Genomic DNA, 18225 nt, shown 5'->3' with positions numbered 1-18225 from the left:
AAGACAGCTCCTATCACCATACCTAGTAACTTTAATTTATTAAGATGCCAGCCTCGCCGACTCAAGAAACTGTCAAATAATCATCTGCATATCTTGTTTGTTTTCTGTTTCTCAAGTGGCCTGAAATGGCCAGGGGATGTAGCAAGGCACTTGTGAGTATCCATTAAATAATCTCCTTCAGGGCCCACCTTAAATTTTTTTATCTATTTTTTTATACATTGGCCTTGGTTAGAGAGCTAGTGTGCACGTGAGCAATAGTGTCTCACTGCTTCATCCCAACAGCAGAGGTGCTACATCTACCTTGGCAAAACGCTCTGCTGTGCAGTGACACTTATGTTGAATCTGGTTGAATTAACTCAGAGAGTGGAAACACTGTAATCAGCTAATAGGTCTTCTAAAAAATGGTTGAGAAGCAGAGCTGAATTACTTAAAATGAGGGTGATGTTTTTACATCTACCTGGTACCAATGGTATTTCTGACACAACACCATGCCAGGCAAACCTACACGGGGCTTCTACGGTCTTTTGATGTTGTTGTTGTTGTTGTGGTTTTTTTGTGTGTGGGTTTTGGTTTTATTTTTATTTTGGGGGTTTTTTTTGTTTATACCTATTTCAGTTTAGATGCTACAACACTAGCCCTTATCCTTACTATGTATCTTTGCAAATATTTCCTCATGCAGGAGGAAAAAGTGTCTGGCTGAACCTGCAGACAGCCTGCTGCAGATGTGGTATCTCCCTCTTATGCCCTGAATGCCAGAGATTCAGTAACAACCTTTCTGTTTTTCAGGCTACAGACATTAACATTTTATTTTATACTAGAAAATGTTCAGTTATGGCCATGTGAAAACTAAGCTACAGGACAAGCTCTCTAGCAGCTTTTAAAAATCCTATAATGTGTGATACCTGAGAGAGAAGTACTATGAACTCTGTCAGGTTTTCCAGGCTATGAATGAAATCTGCATTTTTGCAATTAAGAAAAACAGCTTGCACTATGTGTCTGGCAGTAATGGCTCCATCCCAGGGCATCATGGATGCAGTTAAAGTCACATTTACAGACCAAATTGGCAATTCCAGCCCCATGCTGCTTCTGCATTTCTCTCGAACTTTCCCTTCCAAAATTAGACCAATATTAAGATCAGAGATGCAGCGGTAAAGCTGCACTTTTCCTCAGGTCTTCCCCTCCTCTTCCCCTAATGGCTCATAAAAGGTGTCAGGTTTGGTTTTTTTTTTTGTTTGTTTTGTTTTGTTTTGTTTTTGGTTTTTGTTTTGTTTGTTTGTTTTGTTGGGGCATTTTTTGAGGCAATGCATACCCAGAATGAAGAAATTATTAGACTTTGGAAGGGGATTTTGCTAATGCAATATCAAACAGAACAAAATTTTCACAGCAGGCTTAACACAATTCTGATTTTTTTCTCTGAAGGAATCAAGAATTAAACCTGCCCCTACTCAGCCAGAAGAGATTCTGCATTGTGACAGACACTGTGATTTAAAACCCAGAAATAGTGGGCATTATTTAAAGAATATAATTTCCAGTAGCAGTGTTTGTTTTAAGTCACTGTTTAACTGCTCAGTAAATTACTTTTTATAAATTTGCTAACTGGACTATTTACAGAATAAGAATGCCTGTGTGACTAATTAAAAATGTGAATATTTTGGACTGTATTTTAAAGTATTTTTCCATATTCATAGATGAAAAATTAAGCCAGAGCTTTAATGAAAACTTCTGTCCAAACTGGCTACTGTGGGTGGGCACATGACTGTAAAATAAAACAATGGAAAGTTTCAGCCATGACATCTGTTGTAGATGTTACTGGGAACCCAATAAAATCAAGCAAGACAGCAGTTCAGTTATCTGAATAAGCAGTGGGCAAAGACAGACAGTTCAAGAGCACATTCTCAAAGCAATGGAGTAGAGATTTTTTGAGATGTTTGTCTTTTCTGTTCCCTGAAATTATTATTCAGCCCACACAACCAGCAGAGTATCTTTGGGAAACGGAGCCCCACTTAGAGTAACATCCCAACATGTGCAAGACATTTTGTTCGTCAGGCTCTACAGGAACCTTTCAAGACAAATAGGGAGCCAGCTATGGGTGGTCTTCAGAATTTGAAGAGGAATGTGTTAGAGTAACACAGTCCTGGAAAACATACCTGTAAGGGTTAACATCTGTATTTACATCGGTACTATAGGTTCAGCATGTACATGTGACAGTCACGTACCAACTACATATGCTGAAGAGCAGTAAGTATAGCATGTTGTAAAAACATATGCCTCCTTCTTATTTCAAACAGCCAGCACATCAAGTTCAGTGTCAATCTGCATTTTTCTCAAACAAATTCAGAAAGAAGAAACTAAAGATATTTCCAGCCAAAAAACATGCTAGCAGAACCTTCCTATTACTCCACCAATTCTTACAAATTTTAGGTAGCCCAAGGTAAGAAATATTCTTTGCCAATACAATAGTAATGAGTAAAAAGAAGTGGACTGTAAGCATCAAAAGTTGTAACACAATGCGAACCACACTTGCCAGCTGTGCTTATTCCCCTTTAAAGTGTAATTCTTCATGTCACATCATGGAACAAATCTAAATCTGGGTACCTACTGTAGAGGAGTGTCATTAAAATATAAAATTATGAGAAATGCAGCACAGAGTGGATTTCTGCAACTCATAAGAAAAATCTCTCTGACCTTCATAAGGAAAAAAAAATAATCCATATTTTAAGACTTAAGCTTGAAGAGTCATGCCAAAGTTATTTCACATATCTGCCCTCGGTTGTTGCAGAAGATGCACTTTACAACTACTCTGCTAAAATCAATATTGTTGACCTTTCAGACTCTGAACCCTGTCTCATCAAAGAAGCAGCCTTCTGCTTATTTTTTTTTAAATTGAACTGCTTTATATGGATGCTGTCCATAATCCGTGAAGTTACCGATTAATGTTTATAGTCCTGATACAGTTGTATATAAAACGCCAGCATGATGATTTCACAGTGAGGTATCTGCTGCACTAGTAGCAGCCTCTATAGGATTGAAGAAAATCTGAAACATTTGTGCTAGTGTTAATCCCAGATTGTAGAGTAAAAATAACTACCTCAGTCTGGACCATTTAACAAACCACATTTTCCAACTAAAACAACAATGTCTGCATTTGTTAGGTTTTAACACCCATTCTAGGGACCTTATACAAAATAAACATGAGGCCAGGTAACCTAAGGACAAAGTAAAATTTGTGGGACAAAGATTCCAAAGGAAATAGTTTGATTTGAAAATGTGAAAAGTGCTTTTTCTATTGCTCAAGTGCAGTTATATTCAAGTTTTCAGCAGCATCCCAGTAAAGCACAAAACTGACCAGCAGTTAACTTTAATACAGGACAGCTGCAGTGCTAATCAGCTCCCGGTGCTAATAAACAGCCTCAGTCACTTCCATGAAACCCCACCGGCTCCTGATTTATATGCCTTTGCAGCAAAGCCTCTGACCCAATTCCTAAAGCCGAAATAAAATATGGTGTGTGCATCAAACTGAAATCTCCCTGGAGTCACTGAGCAACTCCATGATTCAGTCAAAGATTTCAGGATTCCTGTGTGAATAACACCAGACTGAGGAGCTGGTAACAGAGACGTGCTTGCACATATGCCACTGTCATTAGATCACCCATTTGTTTGTATACAGATCTCAGACTTCCAAGCTTAGGCTAATTTTAGCTGGACTCAGATGATCCTGCCAGACTCACTATCCCTCGCTTTGCTAATTATTGCTCAGCACTCTGCTCCAGCTGACTTACCTTCTTCACTGTCTGTGAATTACTGCCAGGGAGGAAGCAGCGAGTGCCGCTTGGGGGGACCTCCTTGTATCTTCCTTGCTGTGTTTTAGTCAGTTTGCTGGGTGCAATCCCATTAACGACTGCCGAAAGGATGCTGCTGCTCATGAGAGGAGTCAGGGTCTGGCAGAAGAGACAGATGGCCACCACTAAGGCCAGAAGCAAGGGACGGGGGCGACAAAGCCTGCGGCACCTGGGGACTTGCCCCCAAACCATGGCCTCTTGCCGTCCTCACTTCACCCTTTGCCACATTGCAGATGCAGTCCAAGTAGCCACGTCTTGCCAGGGTAAAAAAAGTCGAAGGCACCCTTTACCCAAAACTAGTGAGAGTTTTCCCCATTTCTGCTGCTGAGACCTTTCCTGGTATCTGACAAGAAGTCACGGGTTCCAGAGAAGCAGAGGCTTGGGAAGTACCCTCCCATAGGGGTACGGGAACAATCTGTGAAGAAACAACAAGTGAGCAGCAACAAACAGCAGCTTGCCATGGGGTGTTCTGCAAAGAGCTGTAGGGAGATCTTCCACACCGCACTCTTGGGAGAACAGACCTGCCAGCAGACAGGTGAGGAGCAGAAATCTTCACCCCCTTTGCAGAAGGAACTATTCAGCCAGACAATAGTATCTGAGAAAGCAAGAGGTTAAAGCTTAACAAGTCCTGTCCACAGCTGAAAAGAGTACGAGAGTGTACCAACTTTGTGAACAATCGTTTTCTGTTTTTTTTCTCTTGCATTCTCAATTCCCACTTTGTTTTTACAGTTTCCTTCATTCCAGTTCTTTTAAATTGCCTCCTTCCTGTCAGCATGCACAGCTTTCTCTCTAAAAGTGATCATTTATCTGAAAACTGACAGACTATGAAGACTTCAGTTTGCATTTGTTTTGTCCAGATTGCGAGTTCAAAGTTAGGTTTACTTACTCGGTTCTTATCCTGTTAGAAGTTTTCCGTTCTCCTCTAATGGGCTGCTGATTAAAACCACTTGGAACAACCCTGGCTCATGATCCCAGTTCGTCTCACACACTCAGAAGGCAGGCACACGCACATACACACACCATCTGAAGCCAGTTGGACCACAGATTTCATATAAATAAAGACTGGACGGCTCAGAGGGTGGGGCTAAACTAGCTCCGCTGTGAGCAGGCACAGGGCTTAGAGGCACAGACAGAGATCTGGATGAGGAACAAGAGGTGTCCTTGCTCACACTGCATACCTCAAAGCCACCATCACTGCAATTTTTAGAAAACTGCTGTTACAGCAATCAGTCTAATTGAAACAATACAAATATCTTGCAGGAGGTAGAAATCTGAGCAGCATCTGCAATGTTTTAATCCATATTAACAAAAATGTTGTAAAAAGAAGCTAATTTACTTGAATGTAAGCGTCACTGACAAAGCAGTTGTCAGTAATTTTCCATAGTAGATATAATATCTCACAGCAGTATATAAATAAAACTTCTTACTGATGTCAAAGAGGGAAAGAAAAGAGGGCGGACAAAAATACTCCAGTGAAAGCACTTAGTATCTAAGCCACAGAAGGTCTTAGTTACTACTTCCCCCTGCTGACACAGGACAGGGACAAGACAGATGGGAACAGTTGAGGAACTCTGTTATCTTTATAGACCTTAACTTCTCATTTAATCAAGTTCTTTTAGCTAAAAATATCTGTATACAAGTCATCTGTTTTATCCCACATCCTTAGTTATTTTTGAGAAGAAAGAGATCTTCCTACACTGCCTCATAGATAAGAAATGACTGCTGTTATGATAACTTTGAGCCAGCCTCCCTGATTCAGCAGCAGCAACAGCAAATTAGAGGCTTATATACAGCAATGAAGAGTAGAGTATGTATTTGTTGGAAGTGTTAGTGTTTAGTCAGCTTCCAAAGATTTTTTTTCCATACTATTCCAAAGCATCAATTCTCACATATAGAAAAATGCCATTGAAATGATTCAACACTTCATGCAGAACCTCAGTTGTCACATGCACTGCATTTTAGTTTTCTGTCTGGAGCTGTAGTTGTCTAAATTAGACTCCTAATTTATCCTGAGTGGGAAAGCAGTACAGCACTTGCTGGTGTTAGCTGCTTGCCTTCTACACAGGAACTCTGACATTTGGTCTCTGGAGACATTTTGCTCATGATCCATCCTTCCCAACACAACAGCTCACATCCTTGGCCTCTACTCTAGCCAACCTGTGCTGCAAAGCCTCTGGCAAGGTAACAAATCTGGCTAGGGGACATTGGAAAACCATGGGTTCCCTGCAGCTGGCTTCAGGGGAGGTCTGTGCCATACAATGGAGAGGCATGCCCAGGGAGCTGGTACCTTCCAAGGAGAATTGCAGAGACACTACAGCCAGCCTGGGAGCCATAGTAACTCGATCAGCAGAAGAGGAGAGCATAGCAGAGTTGCTTTACTGTTTTAAGAGATTGTTCTGTGGTTTTTTGGCATACCAGGATTTCTGGGCCCACAACCACTAGCTTGTGTGGGTGGCATTTACTTGATTGTCAACTTCTCCAGCTCTCAGTGGGGGGATTTTAGTCAGAGTTGTAAGTGCTATTGCTAGAAAACTTGATTAAAACTTGTTTATAAAGATTTGGATTAAGGGTCACTTCATTATTTGGGTATCATACGCCCTTGCTAGAGTCCTACACTTGAACAAAAAAATAATCCTCTGTCCTTACCCCCTGCTTCCTCAGCTGCTTTCAGCACAGCAAGTAGCCATGCACTCCCACCAGTCCAACATAATTTCCCCCTTTCCAGTTCATAAGCAGGGTCTTTAACTTCACATTTTCCCCAGTATCTCAGAGCTTACCCCAAGATCACTCATGAGCCACAAGTCTTCAGGACAAACAGAGCTTTTACTCATTTACTGTACCAAGACTGATAGTGATTAAAAAAAAAAAAAAAAAAGAGATATCAGCAGAGGGCAGGAAGTTCACTGCCTTCTGTATGTTTCTGGGGACCAACCTGCTGTTCATCTGCTTTTCCAGATATTCCAAGGAGTGAGCTGGCTTTTCCCCCTATGTTCTCTGGTTTCTTTCCATGACACTATCATGTAATGCACATTTCTTGAGATGTAAATATTTCTTTCAATTACAGCTAGAGTGCAATGAACACAATTCCTGTCATCTTTTGAATCATGATTCCAATACATCTCTGGGTTTATGTGTTTACTGGCCACATCCTGACACTTCAGAAAACAAGCCAGGACTATTGCAAATGGGGACTAATGCCACTGGCATTAATTAGTCACCTAAGAAAAGGATATAAGTGGATAAAGAGTCAGCTCTCCTGGGTCCCAAACTCACAAGAAAGATTATTCAGTGCATAATATTCAAATAACCGCAGAACACAATTACCTGTAAGATCAGAAATACTTAGCCAAGTATTTATACTTGCATGTACATGTATGTGCTTCAATATTCTTACCAGAAAGCTACAAGTCTCTTCTTTCTGACATACAAAACAAACATTAATATTCACTTCCTATTTGGGAATTCCAGATCTGTTCCTTCCAGTGGCTGCTCCCACTGCATGAATGAAGAGCTCTCTAGCCTGCTTAGCTCTCCCTGCTCCTTCCACTCACTCAGAACTGCTTGTCTGGATGCTCCCTAAGCAACCAGCTGCTGCCCAGCTCTGCACAAGTCAAGGTCATGCAGAGATCACTTCTGCCAAAACCAGCCAGCCATGACTCTCAAGAGTGACCTGCAGTCCTTGCAGCCAGAATCCCAGTTCCATCTGCACCATCTCAAATAGACTGTAGGTGTTTAAAGATACCCTGACACAGAAAAGATGAGACTAAAGTCACAAGACTCGCTAAAAGTTGCCAGAGACTAGGATTTGAAAGGACTTAGCCAATATTCCATGCAGGCATGTAATATGCACCATTGATCATCTCACTGAGGTTTTAAGCAATCCAGCTCATATTCACACAGCCTCCATTTTATAAAGTCTCTGTGTTTGTTCAGTGGTGGAAGCTAGTGACCACTGAAGAACGATTTCCACAGTCTGAGTAGTGACCTGGACAGATGCTTGCCAGGAGCCAGCCAAGAAGAAAATATTAGGCACAGAAAATTAGCAGGAACTTAAGGCCAGATGAACAGATCCAGTTTATGCATGTTTAATTTACTCAGAGATCTAACATAAGTCATTCTGCAGCTCTGGATACAGTCAAGTCCAGATATAAGTCTTTGTAAGATCAGGACTTGATATAATAAAAACTATTTTGCATCAAAAATTTCACTATATTGAGGCTGCCAAGAAGAAAAATGCATTTAAAAACTCATTCAGAATTGCTCTTTTCTAGAGCAAGTTTCAAATTACAAAGTACAGAGTCCTAGCAACCATTTCAGTGATAAATGAGCTCACAGGAAAAATAAGCTCAAACAGATTACTTCTAAATTAACTGATAGTCAATTCCTTGTAATCACGTCTGTCATCTTCACAGTGTAAACCTATATGTAGTTTCCATTGTTCATGGACAACTTTAATTCATTTTTTTCCCCTGCATCCTAAAAACTATGCCAAGGGCCATAAATTCTCACTAACTTCAAATATTGTATAAAAGCTTTATGAGCAATAAGCACTAATAGCAGTTTAAATATTCAAGCAAAACATCTAGTTAAACTGTGCTGGAGAAAGTCTGCTCAGCCACACCCTCCCAGATTTTTTACTTTTTACCCTGAATTCAATCCAGATTGCAATTAGATCTGTAATATCTTCAGTCCCGTGTGTGGTCCCATTCTAAGCAGTGAATGGGGAAGACTGGCACAGAGTGAAGAAACTGCTCATTACTGCATACTGGAAGATTTGATACTACTGAAATTGAAATTTATTCCATCAAAGTAAAAACCCAGCCTTAATGATATTGTGATTTTGTTCCACAGAGGACTCCAGAGAGCAGAGACTCACGTCTAAATGATGCTTTGGCTCAGCTCTCTGATCTTGGCTCACAGTGAAGTCAGGCTAGGAGAGAAAATTCTGCAAATTCTTGGAAGTAAAACAGTTGATGTTAATGGGAGAAGCATTTTAGAGGAGACTCCCCTTTTGCTTTTCTTCTCATTATTGTTTAACTTATTTAATATTTTGATTTTATGTGAGACAATAAATGATCTGGACTACACAAGTAGTGGGTTTACTTTTCTTTATGATAGGATTTACAGTCCACATATCTGTATAGTCTAAATATAGTCCATTTTAGCTCCTTAGACTGTAAATTTTATCAAAGTGTTAAGAGCTGTGATTGCTGGATGTTTTGTCCCAAGAAAGATGCTGTTAGGTCTGCAGTTCCATGGGCAGATCAGCCAGTCTGGTAATTCCCATTTCTAGTAAGGGAAAGGGGAAGATCTTGCTTTCTTGCCTCTCCCCTGCCTGCTAAAGCATCTCCTCCTTACCTCTCCTCCTGTGCTTTCCCTTTCTCTCTTTCTACCTTGTGGTGCTCATTAGATCCTTTCATGAGAAATAACTGCACAGCAGGGTTGGTTTTCTCCCAGATGAGTCAGTTGGATCAACTGAGAGGTACAGGGGGTCTTAGTGCTAGTACCAGTTAAACAACAGAAGAGTGAGAGGATGTAAACAGAGGAAGGGCACAGGACCTTTTAGGCAGTATCAAAAGCTTAGGCAGTGAGCTTGGTACTCAGCTCCCCAGACTACTCAACCTGCCTCAGCTTCCTTAAAGTTTTAGGTAGGATCCAGACCAGCTGAGTTATTTCTCCAGAGGCATCTTTTTGTATCTCACATGTGTTCTTCATTACTCATTTTTGGCAGAAGGGTGACAATGAAATACAGGTATTTATTTATTTATAGATGTTAATATTGCAGAAAGTTGCTTGACATGAGGGTAAGGGAAAGCAACTAAAGGCCAAAGTCTTATGAAAATACTGGTTCCTGCTTACAAGGTAAATTTGCATGTCAGGAGGAAAAAATGGATCAGTAAATTATTTGATTCTTCCTGTCTACAGTTATTCAACGGCTCTTGACATAATTCCCTTGCAGCAGTTATTCTGAGATTACAGAGATTTATCGATTTGGTAGCCAGTCTGATTGCTCAGATTCATCAGTTACTGCTGAGAGCTGAATAAGAATCAGTGATAATCAAAATTGCCCAAATAGGCTGCAAGTACATGGACATTTATTTTCAGGTATGCAGAACAGGAACAAAATGAAATATGTCATGGTCTCTGACAGTGTTTATGTTCCTGTTTTTTGTGGATTTTTTTTTGTTTGTTTTTAATAAGTTAATATTTTATTTTTTATGCTTCACCACATCTCTGGCATTTTGCCTGTCTCCCTCTCCTTCACACCTCAGGTGAGAACATTTGAACTTCTATTCTCCAGTCTTCCTCTTTTTTCCTACAAACTTTCTGTAAGGACAGCTCTGTCTTCTCTCAAAATCATTCTCTTATTTTAACACAGTGTAAAATCTCTTCTTTTAGGTGATCTAGATCCTTCTTACTGTGTTTTTTTCCTTTACATTCTCTGGGCTTATTATATGAAAGCTATTTGCACAAATACTTTTCTGCTTTCTCCTGCACCTTAGCAAGCAGAGCTGTTCCCTGTCTTGTACCTGCAGGAGGGCTCTGAAGGCACTTTATGTGCTGCACAGCAGTAGTTTCTTCGCAGTTCTTCCTAGATGTTTATATTCAGGTGAAAGTGTATTGAAATGACCAAATGGAGTGGGAAAAAACTGAGAATGCCAGAGACATTGACTCTGCCCTAGCCACTCCATGCCTGCTTAAATGATGTTTTCAATTGAGAGTATCCATATTGCTCACCAACTGTTCCATGCCTTGGGACACCCTCCCATGCCAGGCCCTTCTCTTCTACTCTAAGCACCAGGTCAGAAAAGGTTCCACAAGAAAGAGACAGTGTGGAGAGTGACAACCATGGACAAGCATACTGGTTTTTAGGCTACTGCAAAGAGGAAGAAGAGATCATTCAGCCAGGCCTCCAGGGTGACATGTCCTAAGTAGCTTCCTACACAGTGAGAGTTTCTAAGCATGCAAACCATTCATGGAGTTGCTGGAATGAGAGCAACAAATGTGAAGGAAAAGCCCAGTCTGTAAGAGCATTTAGCAGGAGGAAGAGAAGCATTTACAAACCCTTTTATTTCTAAACTTTGGCATTCTACATTTTCTCTGGGTTTGTTTGTTTTTGTGGATTTGGTTGTTTGATTTTTAAGGTAATTATTCTAGTTTCTGTTCCAATAAATCCCAAATATAGACCTAAAATGTCGTAGTCGTCCAGATCTGGTCACAAGGCCTCTTCTTTTGTGTAAATTAAATTATTTCATTGTCATGTTCCCTTTTCACTTTAGCCTGGCCTCATTATGTAGGTAGCCAAGGCTAGTAGAGCATTTTTTTTTCTCTTTCTGTTCTACAGCACAAGTGGACTCAAAACAGTCCAGAAAATGAGGGAAGCTGAAGTAACTATAAAATTCATGACAGTTATTCCCAGGCACCATATTTTAATACAGTTGCTCCCATGTTCAAGACCAAGCTCTGTTTCAAATAAATCAACTTTCAGAATCTGAAAAATACAGCTAGACTCCTCATTCCATAAACACTCATCTTCCAATTCACTCTCAGAATTCCTTAAACTAAATTTATTTTCTGTCCCATTACCTTTGGCTGCCTTTCTTCCTCTTCACTGCTCCATGACCAGGAGAATTTTCTCTTCCTTTAGCACAATGGTTGCTTTGCTGAAACCACTCACAGACTTTTGAATGACTATCCCAGCGTCTCCTAAGTTCAGCAGTCCCCTGAGGCCCTTTGTAGCAGGGAAACAAAGGGAAGTTTCCTACAAACAAGAAAATACTGTTGGTGTTACCTCTATTGCATGCATAAAAAATGAGGGTACAATGCTCTCAGGTATCAACAGCTGTCTCTGTATTGTCCTCTAGATGATTCAGTTGGTGTGCCTGCCATAGCTGGCAAACAAGCTCTATGATTTTGTATTAAGTTTTCCAGCTCCAAATAATTTCAGACATTTTGATCGTTAAATTCTGGTTAGCTCCAGTATAGCCAGTAAATATCCATGGAAATGTACAGCTTAAACCACATCAATGCTTCCACTGATTTCTGAGGCTGAGTTCATACATGTGGGTGTTCTAGACACAAGGGAAGAACAACTTGATTTTTTCCTATCCACAGTCTTTGTACTGATGGGTAATAGTTTAATGGAGTTTCTCTCTTAGCAAGGAGAATTTTAAAACAACCACATCACACAAAAAGGCAGACTAAATGCTCACCTGTGCCTCTCATCTGACTAGTCCTATTATTATTACATATATTATATATATCAGAGTATATAACAGTTTATTCCATTTTTTTGCATTCTTGTGGTGCTGCCAGAATATGCAATAAGCCAGTACAGAACTGTGTAACCTGGGGCAATTCACATATTGTGCACATATATGAGAAATGATTGTGCAAGCAAATAGAATATGTGGAGATGCAAGACATGCTATATTGTTGTTATGGACAAGCAGAAAAAGATACTGGTATACTTCTGAACTTACTGATCTGATTATAACTGTACAGCTTCTCTCACAAGTCCAGCTACCACAGCATGACTGCAGCAGAACAGGATAGCAGCAACCACTGTGGCACAGCAGTTACTTTACAAATATCCTTGAGTACATGACATCTTTCAAGCGCTGACTTTCGACAACCTGCTCCACATGGTAATTCTAAAAGTAAAGCTGAAAAAAAAGTTTAACCATTTTCACAACTAACAAAAGCAAAGTGGTCAGAATACATACACTGGAGGAGACACAGAAAGTGCCTGTTGCAGCTGGCATGCAGATGTTGTGTCCTGCCCCATGCAGGGTCACTACAGCACCTCGGAGCTCTGGTCTGTTGGGCTGCCCAGCCTGCTCAACATGCCTGGTGGCTCCTGCACTGGGCTGAGAGGCAGTGCCTTGCTGGAGCCTGTGGTACAGCTGGGGGGAAGGTGAATGAACAACAAACTGTTTGAGGGTGGTCTCAACCATTTTGATTAATGGCTCATCTGTAGAAATAGCACTCCAGGCAAGGGGCTGTTGAAAAAGGTTAGGTCTGAGAGATCTTAGATGTTCTGCTGTCATTTTCCACACCTCACACTGAATTTGAATTGTCCAGAGGAGACAAAAATTAAATAGAAGAATTTTTGTTCCTTATTTGACTGATGGCTTGTTTGTTTTTTTTCTTATGTGGATGTTTTATTATATTTTTTAATTAGGGAAGTATACTCTGTTATTAGAAGCAGTATATCTTAGTATTTGATTTTGCAAAATTAAAATACAACCAAATCATAAACCCTGTGACATACAGAAAGATGTAGCTGAATAATATCTTATAAATATTTTTAAATAAATAACTTTTTCCATATTACTATGTTTTGATGCACTTTTAAAATTAAAGGATACTGAAGAGATTATTTGTTTTGGAAAATAAAATAAAGCCAGGTAGTGTCAACACAGAAAATTAATAAAATATATATAAAGCTGATAGTGATTTTACTCATTTAAAAATAGACTCTAGAAAGAGAATTACAGACAATATTTGGGGTTGCTTTAAAATCATGCCATCATTAGCCAAATATGAAATCAGGTTACAGTTTTATCATATGTTGATATCATTACGAACAATATCTTTAGATTATTCCTTCCTTCATGAGTTTAACTCATTACTGCATAAGATTTAAACAGTAGCGTAAAGGAAAACTTAGAATATTTTTTATTAAAAGGCTTGTCAGCCTCCATAAAGAGACATTCCCAGTACATTCCTTTCACCCTCTTAACAAAATTCTTTAAGTAGATAGCAGTAGGTGAGTGTTTGGAAAGGACTTTCAAAATGAAAAGTACTTTAGAGTTGGTAAATCTTGAACATTCATGGAGATACTAACAAAAACACCTTAAACTTGGATTTTTTTCCCTTTTTGTTTTTGAGAATCATCTTTAATTTTCCTGGCCTGGGCTAAAACTTCACTGAAATGCTTTCCTAATGCATAATTTACATTGTATCTGTCTTACTGGAGCAACCAACAGAAGAGGCAAGCAGAACTGTTTTGATGTGACTCTCTCAAAAGATGACCATTACTTCTGAAATCAGGACTTCTGTGTGCAAAATTATGCTTCAAGTCGCAATCAAAGAAAATTTCTACTCTGGATTAAAATGATAACACATAATTTTAATTTTGGAGGGTAATTTTAAAAGAACTCCTAGCTTAACTTCTGTTTATTCTTCAGCTTCTTAGCCATTCCAAGTGTATAAGGCTATTAGGAAGATCCTGGGAAAATGTATGGTATACTTCCCTAAATTAAAATAAGAGATTGCTCAATACTATTGACTGTAGAACCATTACATTTTCCAAACCTAAGGAACACATTTTTATCATAATCTCATTCAACTATTGACTAATCCATCCATCTACAGAATGTGCTTTCTTTAAAAGCCTGAGGTTAATTTAGTCTCAAATAACTCAACAGAGAAATTAAGCACATTTTAACATAATTTAAGTCAAGAATACCGTATACAGATGAATTTATCACAGCAGAAACAGTCCAAGTTGTCACCTTTTCAAGCAAACCACAGAACTGAACATTTATTAAAACAATTTTTAAATATGATGAGCACTTACTTTTACCCACATACAGAAACAATGTAATTTTAATCTCCCCAGAATAAAAGAAAATACAGCTGTCAAAAACATTCCCTTTATCAACACAGGGAAAAATGTTCCTGTACTTCTGACAAGAAAGGATTCCCTAACTCCTATAGCCCTCCCTGACTTACCTCTTTCAGCACTTATTTACACTCACGCTTGCAAAGCTTATCTCAACATCTCTCCCACATTATCCTGAAACAATATAAATTTATCTTCTCATTGGTTCCCTATTTCTGTTTCACCAGTTCTCATGTGTGCAAGTACAATATAACTGTTAGTTATTTTTCTGTAAAGAAAGGTGTAGTATAACCCCAATTAGGAAAAACAACTTAACTGTCAACCTAATGAGCAAGTCAATGTCCAGCAACATAAGTATACTTAAAGATTTCCCCAAATTTTGTTATTTTTATAAGAAATATAGAAATTGTAGCTGAACAACTGCACTTTGTTTCATTCAAGAATCCCTTCACATACTCTTGAACTTCAGCGTAACTTTTCTTAATTGGCAGTAGCCAGTTTCATAGATGTGGGCATTCAGATTTGATTTAATGTATATGACATTGTTGAATAAATATCTGCAAAGGAACAGAGCAATCACAATATTCAGAAGGTCCCATATTAGATGTACAAGGTACTAGTACGTATTAGCAATTGTAAAATGTTGAAAGGGCTGTGTATCCTAACATTGTTTGTGATTTTCTACTGTGCTAGGTAGATTTCTCGTACAGTCATGAGGCAAGTATTTCTCTACTCTAGTTGTTTTTTTTCAATACCTTCAGGAATTATTTTTTTCAGTAGACAAAGGGAATACAGTTAGAGTCATGTTTGTAATAAAGACTTTGAATATATATGAAATAATGTAGGAAATTATTAATATTGTTATTGCTATTGTTTTGTTGTTGTTGTTATTATGAAATATAAGGCTTATGTATGCAAGCACAAGTCTGTAAGTAATCATGCAACTTGTTTACAACTTCTGCATACTCAAATAGCTCTTAAATACAAGATATAGATGGGAAAAAAGCGCTGCTGCTTGACTTTATAAACTATCATATGAGTATACATATATATATATAAAATAAATGAATTTGAAAGTGCAAGAGGAATATCATTGTAACTTGTTATACATGTACTGAAGAGTGACATTCTTCTTGTTTTAATTACATTATTCTCAGAGCATTATCCTGGAGAAGAGTAACAAAACTGCAGAATGTACATACAGTGTGGCCTAACTTGAGTTACTCATATATAGCCCTAAGAGAGTGTAAAAAGTCACTCTTGTCCCTCATGAAATTCTGCTTCTCAGAGATTTTTATTGTAAGTGCAAATCTGAACTCTGTGCTGTCAAGGTGAAGGCCATCAGGGTCCTCCTGCTGTCACCTGTCACATCTGTTGAACAAGAAAAGTGCACTGTCCAGACATTCCAGCAGGATGAGGATGTGAGATGAAAAAACTTTCCAAGAAAAGCCAGCTTGCAGTGGAAAGTACCTCCCTGGTGAGGGAGAACTGAAAGGGGAAAACAAACCTCAGAATTCCTAATCTTTACTGTGTGTAGTTGAACAAGATTTTGCAAAGTTCAATGAAGAAGACAAGAAAGGAAATTATTCTGTGCTATTCAGAGAGAAAACCCAGCAGGATTTTCAGAGCAGGAAGCAGCAATGTATTACCTCTTTCTTCTACATTTCAAACCTGGAATAAATAAAACAGCTGAGAAAAACTGTTACTTCTTCACAACAAAAACAAACAGACAACACAGTTTACAAGGCAAATATGACTTTTTGTACTGTTAAGTGCTTAGCACATTGCTTCTCAGTATGTGGTACTACAAACACTTCCTCATCCTAAAAATTCACCCAAATGCTGGAGCACTGAGACGAAACTAAAACCAGCTGCACTGCATAGTGCTGAAGGGTCACCTAAATTAGTGTCTTGTATCAAAGTGTTCAGTGGTGTATGTCAGAGGATTGTAGGACTGTCACAGGCATACAGGAATGCTCCCCTGATTACAGATTTTCTTAATTTCCAGTGATCAGTCTTTAGTGAGTTTTTTATTCAGGTTTGTTACTTCTGCATTTTAGGCCTTCATGGGCTTTGCTTCCATTGTCTCAGTCACTTTTTACACCTATGTAAGCTATATGGCAAGTTAAACATGATATGTGAAAAAAATGCTCTTACATTTTGAACTGGCTACCTCCCTACTACTTCTTCTATCAAAAGACACCTTTTCCACAGCACTCCTGAATTTACAGACCCCTATTAGATCCTTGTTGAGCTGACTCTTTCCCCTCCAGAAGTGCCCCAGACTCTTCAGCTGTTGCTCAGATGTGTTGTCATTCTACAGTTTTGACTTTGATCCTCCCGTTGGAGCCTTTCCTAGTTTTGCTTCATTTTTGCAGGAGTGGACCAGAATTTTATACTGCATTGTGAACAAATGCATATCAAATTACACAGTGCAAAATTGTCTTCTGTTTTATTCTTTATCTCCTACTGAGTCATTCTTAGTACTTGTCTGATCTGCTGCTGAGTAATGAGCTGATGTTTCCATAGAATTGCCTAGAAAACTCCAAAATCACTTTCCTACACAACAGTAGCTGCTTTCAGAGGCCCCAGCTGCAGGTAAATTGAGAATTAAGTACTATTTTACACATTATTTGATATTTACATTACTTTGCAAACGCATTTTATCAGACACTCAGTATCATGAGACTGTTCTGATACTTTTAACACTTTCAATTTTTGGTATTTTTTCAAACATGTTACTATGTCCCCCTCTTTAATTAACCTTATACATTCCTGTTGAGCAGCAGAGTGCTTGCTGCTGGACTCCTTTAGCAACCTCCATGTTGGGAATGTTGGCTATTTATTTATTTACTCTTTATTATTCTATTTTGCAATTAGTCATGTAACATTGAAAGACCTCAACTCTTCGACAAGTGCTCCACCGTTGTTTAATGACTGACCCTGTATTCATCAACCTGGCCTTGTCTACTCAGTGAAGCTTTCCAAGAACTCTGATGACCAAAAGGCAAGGACTATGCCAATATGTTACTATTTGCACATGCACTAATTCTAGTCCTTGTAAGTTTCTATCAATCATAGACTCATAGAATGCCAGGTTAGAAGGGACCTCAAGGATCACCTGGTCCAGCCTTTCTAGTTAATACTATAGTTTATATGAGATGGCTCAGCACCCTGTCAAGCTGAGACTTTGAACTGCCCAGGGTGGGGGGAATCTACCACTTCCATTGGGAGACTGTCCCAATGTTTGAAAAATAAGCTTGTAAATCCAACTGGAAGCTTTTTAAAAACTGGCATTTTTTTAGTGCCTTCCATTCCTTTAGAGTTTTTAAAATACATAATAATTAGTCATATGGTGCACTCCTCAGTTCTTTGAGAACTCTCAGGCAGGTTTGGTCCCACCAGTTTGTTCAGACCCACTTCTATTGATGCCTTACTTTGAGAGCAATCCTCAAATGACCTGCAGAAGGAGCCCTGGTATTCAAACTTGTCTAAATACTCCTGCAGTGAATAAATTGTTTTGCTTGTCCTGTACATTTTCAGGTGCTTTTTGCACCATAATCACATGCTGACCTTTAGGCTTCTCTCACAGGCTTCCTGTTTAGAAGAAAACAAAAGTACATACAGATTTTAGTGTTCTACATATTTGACTTACACTATGCATTTTTTCCCACAATTTTCACATTTGTCCATTTCTGTTTTCTTAACTTCAACACAAAAAATACCTGAGCACAAAGATTTTTTTTTTTTTCTTCT

The 18225-nt window shown here is 38.9% G+C and overlaps 1 protein-coding gene across 1 annotated transcript in view; it reads right to left on the bottom strand.

Moving 5' to 3' along the window:
* The window catches only part of CPED1 (cadherin-like and PC-esterase domain containing 1), a 145115-nt gene extending 141084 nt beyond the window's left edge, over nucleotides 1–4031 (bottom strand). Inside the window, exon 1 of the mRNA XM_010004304.1 lies at nucleotides 3780–4031. Within this exon, the coding sequence (XP_010002606.1) occupies nucleotides 3780–4031 (252 nt within the window). The remainder of the gene's footprint in view (nucleotides 1–3779) is intronic.
* Between the last annotated feature and the right edge of the window lie 14194 nt (nucleotides 4032–18225).

Source organism: Chaetura pelagica, unplaced genomic scaffold (assembly GCF_000747805.2).
Source record: "Chaetura pelagica isolate M959 unplaced genomic scaffold, ChaPel_1.0 scaffold68, whole genome shotgun sequence".
In the NCBI taxonomy this organism is placed as follows: Eukaryota; Metazoa; Chordata; class Aves; order Apodiformes; family Apodidae; genus Chaetura; species Chaetura pelagica.
This window is presented reverse-complemented; position numbering and strand designations above follow the sequence as displayed.